The 6,000-nt window shown below is 45.2% G+C and overlaps 3 protein-coding genes across 3 annotated transcripts in view; all 3 read left to right on the top strand.

The window, feature by feature from the left end:
* Positions 1-2,771: 2,771 nt before the first annotated feature.
* On the top strand, positions 2,772-3,406 carry LOC132843551 (histone H1-like). Its single transcript, XM_060866966.1, has one exon. The coding sequence runs from the start codon at positions 2,772-2,774 to the stop codon at positions 3,390-3,392; it is 621 nt and encodes a 206-aa protein (XP_060722949.1). The 3' UTR covers positions 3,393-3,406.
* A 579-nt stretch (positions 3,407-3,985) lies between these two features.
* LOC132843548 (histone H2AX-like) overlaps positions 3,986-6,000 on the top strand; it is an 80,139-nt gene continuing 78,124 nt past the window's right edge. Inside the window, exon 1 of the mRNA XM_060866963.1 lies at positions 3,986-4,368. Within this exon, the coding sequence (XP_060722946.1) occupies positions 3,986-4,368 (383 nt within the window). The remainder of the gene's footprint in view (positions 4,369-6,000) is intronic.
* On the top strand, positions 4,866-5,326 carry LOC132843561 (histone H3). The gene has a single exon (XM_060866975.1). The coding sequence runs from the start codon at positions 4,869-4,871 to the stop codon at positions 5,277-5,279; it is 411 nt and encodes a 136-aa protein (XP_060722958.1). The 5' UTR covers positions 4,866-4,868; the 3' UTR covers positions 5,280-5,326.

The raw sequence follows: 6,000 nt of genomic DNA, 5'->3' as shown, positions 1-6,000 counted from the left end.
ATTGCGCCAGGCCAGAGTGTGGAAGACCAGGGGTTTATTTATTTATAAATAAACTCATTTATAAAGCGTGCGTACGCACAAAACGGGGCAGGAAACGTGCATACGCCAGTTTTCGCGCAAAGGTTGTGATCTATAAAAAACAAACTTGACAGGAAAATGTGCGCACCTTTAAGCAAACTTTGAGACATGCGTACGCACATTCTGGAGACAAAGGGAATTGGCGACACAGATGGTGAGGTCGTGAACTGAAGTTAGATTGTAGAAAATACATGTGAGAAGAACGATTATAAGAATTAATGACATTTAATTTTCACCCCATTTCATACGTTATATCCACATTATCATGAGGATTAAATCCAACAGTGTTATTTGTGCCGATTGTTTTAGGCTATATACATCTAGTAAAATCCAAACGTAATTCAAATTGTATTAAAAATAAAATAATAATAATAATAATCAGCTCTACTCCGTGCAGGGTGTATCCTGCCTTGATGCCCAATGACGCCTGAGGATAGGCACAGGCTCCCTGTGACCCGAGTAGTTCAGATAAGTGGTAGAAGATGAATGAATGAATGAATAATCAGCGCTGCCTTACAGTCACATTGTCCACAACGGGAGTGCAGCAGTCGCGACTACATGTGATACAAAATAGCATGAAATACCCTTTTATTAGAGAACTGCAGAGCACAGTGTAAAAACAAAATATTTTCCTTAATGTACATATATCATAAAATGTCAAAGTCTGCAAATACAGTCATGAAGCACAATCGCTACTCATCATCGGTCCTAACTATTACGGTGTTCATTACAAAACCGTCATAAAGAAGTATGTGTTCGCTATAACATTTTCGTCTTAAATTTTCGCCCACAAATTAATTCTGTGATTTTATCAAGGTGTTAACGATCAGTCTAATTGCTAGAAACATATAAATCCTCCGGTGACCCGGGTATGTAATGCTTCATGATGGCACTGTTGGAGGATTACGCCAATGGCAGAATAAGGAGAGAACGAGTTTTCAGGGACCATGATGATTTCCTGGCTAATAAGCCGATTTAGATTCCCTAGAGCTGTGCTCTTAGATCTATGTGTTGAATTGGGTCCAGTATTAGAGAGGGCAACACGCCGGAACCATGCCATCCCAGTCCAAATACAAGTCCTCACCACTCTGGGGTTCTTGGCAACCGGCCGTTTCCAGCGCGAATTGGCAGACAGGTAAATTATTTATATATATAAAAAAAAAAACTATAAGTAATCCTCAACTTTGTGTCTAAGACCTTTTTGTATATGAAATAATTCTATTGGAATCTATCATTTCACCCTATAGGTCTGGTATATCACAGCCGTCCCTGAGTGCCATAATATCTGTCGTTTTGAATGATATACTTAATAAGGGTAGTCGATACATCAGGTTCCCCTACACTGTGCGAGAACAGGCCGAAATTAAAATGCAATTTGCAGCAATGTCTGGTTTCCCAAATGTAATCTGCGCAATTGACTGCGCTCATGTTGCTATAAGGGCACCATCTGAAAATGAATGTTATGTTAATATGTTAATAGAAAGCATGTGCATTCTATTAATGTGCAAATCATATGTGACTCCAACATGACCCTCACAAACATTGTGGCACGCTGGCCTGGTTCAACACATGATTCCTTTAACTTGACACATAACAGTGTAGGGAACAGACTAAATGCAGTACATGATGGCTGGCTTCTTGGTGAGTTTAAAAAGTAGAAACTGTAACAATTTTGTTTTTAATATAAGTATAACAATGTTGCTTTTAATATAATTATAACCTACAGGCGACAGTGGCTACCCCCTGAGCCGCTGGCTCCTCACCCCATTTTTAAACCTGCAGAGCGCAGAGGAAACTCATTATAACGAGGTCCACTCTCGTGCCCGCGCAGTGATTTGCATTGACTATTTATGGTTAAAAATGGGCGTGTACAGGGCGGGATTTCACGCACGCACATCTGCGGGTGATCTGTGATTTATAAAGGGAACATTGCTTAGAGGAGTGCGTACGCACGGTTTTATAAATCGGAATTTTTTTGGCGTACGCCATTTTTGGCTTTTGAGCGTACGTAAACTTTTAGTAGGGATTCTACGCACAGTTTTATAAATGAGACCCCTGATCATGACAAAGGTACAACAAACAGACAAACAAACAAACAGAAACAAAGACACACGCAAATGGACACCCACAACTCGCACTGTCTGTCTGTCTGTAGTATACATGTGCTTTACGCAGCACAAACGGAGCTCCGTTATAATTATTACACACAACACTCAGTCGATACAAATACATCAGTGTCATTCACAAGGTTCTCCCGCACCTCAGTAAACACGACTTACAAGCCCCGTGCCTCTTTTTGTCTAATTTTTACACGCCACATCGCCCCAAATGCGCCGCAAGCCGGAGCGAGCCCCAGACGCGCCGTACACTTTTGTGCTCGCTGCACGACATTGTCCTTTTTCCCGAGACCCGATGCGAGCTCCTAGCGAGCACCAAAGTCCCTGCTCAACAAACATGTTGCTGAACGCTCGAGATCTTGTCTGCAGCGTTGTATTTTCGCTGAGAAACGCCGTGAGAAAACACACTTGTCACTGTGTCTCGGAAGCGCAGTCATTCAGCCACGGCCGGGTTGAGTCTACAACGTTCTCATGCTTACTTTTAAGCCCAACCCCCCCGGTCGAGAGGAGGAAGGTTCCTGTGTTACACAGCGTACAGCGGTACACTCGTTTATTCTACTATTAGCTCCGAGAGAGATGGCTGAAGTCGCTCCCGCTCCCGCCGCCGCGCCGGCCAAAGCGCCCAAGAAGAAGGCAGCTTCGAGGACCAAGAAAACAGGCCCTAGCGTCGGCGAGCTCATCGTCAAAGCGGTTTCCTCGTCCAAGGAGAGGAGCGGCGTGTCTCTTGCCGCCCTGAAGAAAGCTTTGGCTGCCGGCGGATACGACGTGGAGAAGAACAACTCTCGCGTCAAGCTCGCCGTCAAGGGCCTCGTTACTAAAGGCACTCTGGTGCAGACCAAAGGGACCGGCGCGTCTGGATCTTTCAAGCTGAACAAGAAGCAGACCGAAGTTAAGAAGCCCGCAAAGAAAGCCGCGCCCAAAGCGACAAAGGCGGCCGCCAAAAAGCCCGCCGCGGCTAAGAAGCCCAAGAAAGTAGCGGCCCAGAAACCCGCAGCCAAGAAGTCTCCCAAGAAGACAAAGAAGCCCGTCGCTGCCGTCAAGAAAGCCACCAAAAGCCCCAAGAAGGCCAAAAAGCCGGCGACCCCCAAGAAAGCAGCCAAGAGCCCCAAGAGGGCCAAAAAGCCGCCGACCCCCAAGAAGGTAAAGGCTGTAAAGCCCAAAGCGGCGAAGGCCAAAAAGGCTCCCAAGAAGAAGTAAACTTGTTTCTCATGTTTTTTTTTACTCCTCAAACGGCTCTTTTCAGAGCCACCCATATTTTCTCTTAAAGCGCTGTTTCCTATTCTGATAAACAAAATGATGACTTTAGTGGATTCTGTACCGAGTGTTTAGGCAGCTACAGAGTTGTACATTCACCTTCACATAAACGTATGAACAACTAGGGACAATTGGACAGTTTACATTTTAAATCCATGTGCATTTGTCTTTACTCTCTTCTGTACTAATATATGCTTTATAGATATAAAACCAGTGAATAATCAAGATACTGATCATAAATCAGTTTACAAAATATTTTCTCTCTACAATGATATGCATTTAGTCTTTTTTTTATTTTAATTTCATTCATTTTCTCTCTCTCTCTCACACGCACACACCCACGGGAGTGGGAGGGGCGTGGGGCGTACAATGGAATAATGGACTGACCCTGGAATTCTACGGCGTGTCTCGGATTGGTTCTTCCGTCACAAGTATCTTAGCCAATAAGAGAGTTGACGTGATGGTTATATCACAGAGTGCTAGAAGAACAGCGCTGTTATTTCGGTATTGTTCTTAGAACGTATCTGAGCTACAAGATGAGCGGAAGAGGCAAAACCGGCGGTAAAACTAGGGCTAAGGCCAAGACTCGTTCATCCAGGGCCGGTCTGCAGTTCCCCGTGGGTCGTGTGCACAGGCTTCTGCGTAAAGGTAATTACGCCGTGCGCGTCGGTGCCGGCGCTCCGGTTTACTTGGCCGCCGTGCTCGAGTATCTGACCGCTGAGATCCTCGAGCTGGCTGGCAACGCCGCCCGTGACAACAAGAAGACCCGTATCATTCCCCGCCACCTGCAGCTCGCTGTGCGTAACGACGAGGAGCTGAACAAACTGCTCGGAGGCGTGACCATCGCTCAGGGAGGCGTACTGCCCAACATTCAGGCCGTGCTGCTGCCCAAGAAGACCGAGAAGGCCGTCAAGACCAAGTAAATTTGCTCAGCGCTGCGTTTCTCATCCCCCAAAAAAGGCTCTTTTAAGAGCCACCCACTTTTACTGAAAAAGTGCAATTTCATCCTGGTTTTTATTAATGCTATGAATGTGAACTTTATAAAGACAATTCCCCAAATAAGTGTTACAATCTACAGTCTTGTTTAAAGATGGATGACAGACAATAATAATAATATTAATAATGAAGCCTGCTCTCTAAATGACAGAAAGAGACACAGTAGGTTGCTGACAGAAAACAAAAGCGCTGTGCTACTGCGAGCGCCAGTAAAATAGGGGCGGGCGGTTTGGGAATCAAACTGTGTCCGTGACAGAGAACGGTCCAATAGTCATCAGGTGACGTAACGCGTTCTGTCCAATGGCAGACGTGTGCTTTCAATCCGCCCAATGAGAACAGGGCGGCGTTAGGGCTTAAAAAGACAGCGTTCGCCAGCGCCGTTTATTGTGTTTTCCTTCCTTGTGAAGTTCACATCTCGACGCCATGGCAAGAACCAAGCAGACCGCCCGTAAGTCCACTGGTGGCAAAGCGCCCAGGAAGCAGCTCGCCACTAAAGCTGCTCGCAAGAGCGCCCCGGCTACCGGCGGCGTAAAGAAGCCTCACCGTTACAGGCCCGGCACCGTAGCTCTGAGGGAGATCCGCCGTTATCAGAAGTCTACTGAGCTGCTTATCCGCAAGCTGCCCTTCCAGCGCCTGGTGAGAGAAATCGCTCAGGATTTCAAGACCGACTTGCGTTTCCAGAGCTCGGCCGTCATGGCCTTGCAGGAGGCTAGCGAGGCGTACCTGGTCGGTCTGTTCGAGGACACCAACCTGTGCGCCATTCACGCCAAGAGGGTGACCATCATGCCTAAGGACATTCAGCTGGCCCGCCGTATTCGCGGAGAGCGCGCTTAAACCTCAATTCTGTCTAATGTACACAAAGGCTCTTTTAAGAGCCACCACATTCTCTCTGATAAATGAGCACTTCTTCATATCTGTGTGTGTGTGTGTGTGTGTGTGTGTGTGCGTGTGTGTGAGAGCTCAGAGTTTGTCCTATAAAGCTTACTTTGTATTTGTGTGTGTATAATATGAAAATATATAATCACATGTATGTAAATGTGAATCTGCTTAACAGAAATGACAGAGTGTTTGTGTTAGGAATATTGTGTTCAGAGATAAGAGTAATTGAAAATAAATAAATACACATTTTATTTGTATAGTGCTTTTAGCAATGGCCGTTGTCTCAAAGCAGCTTAACAGGACATGAACACAACATAGTTATATAGAGATTAATATAAAACAAAAACTCAAGGTTTGTATTAGAATTATATTTAAATTTGTTTGTATTTATTCCTAATGAATAAGCCTGAGGTGACTGAAGTGATTGTGGTGAGGAAAAACACCCTTAGGGAGAAACCTTGAGAGGAACCGGACTAAAGGGGGGAACCTCATCCTCATGTGGGTGACACTGGACGGTGTTATTATAAATATACCTTCTGACAATGTTGTATTGATGATGAGGATGTTGTCCTCAAAGATCACATGTAGTCGTCATCTCCTCTTAGTATATCTGAATATTTAATGAAGCAGAATCCAACTGGAGCTGGTAAAATAAGATTATTGCCTTACTGAGTAA

Source organism: Tachysurus vachellii, chromosome 3, assembly GCF_030014155.1.
Source record: "Tachysurus vachellii isolate PV-2020 chromosome 3, HZAU_Pvac_v1, whole genome shotgun sequence".
NCBI classification, from domain to species: domain Eukaryota; kingdom Metazoa; phylum Chordata; class Actinopteri; order Siluriformes; family Bagridae; genus Tachysurus; species Tachysurus vachellii.
This window is presented reverse-complemented; position numbering and strand designations above follow the sequence as displayed.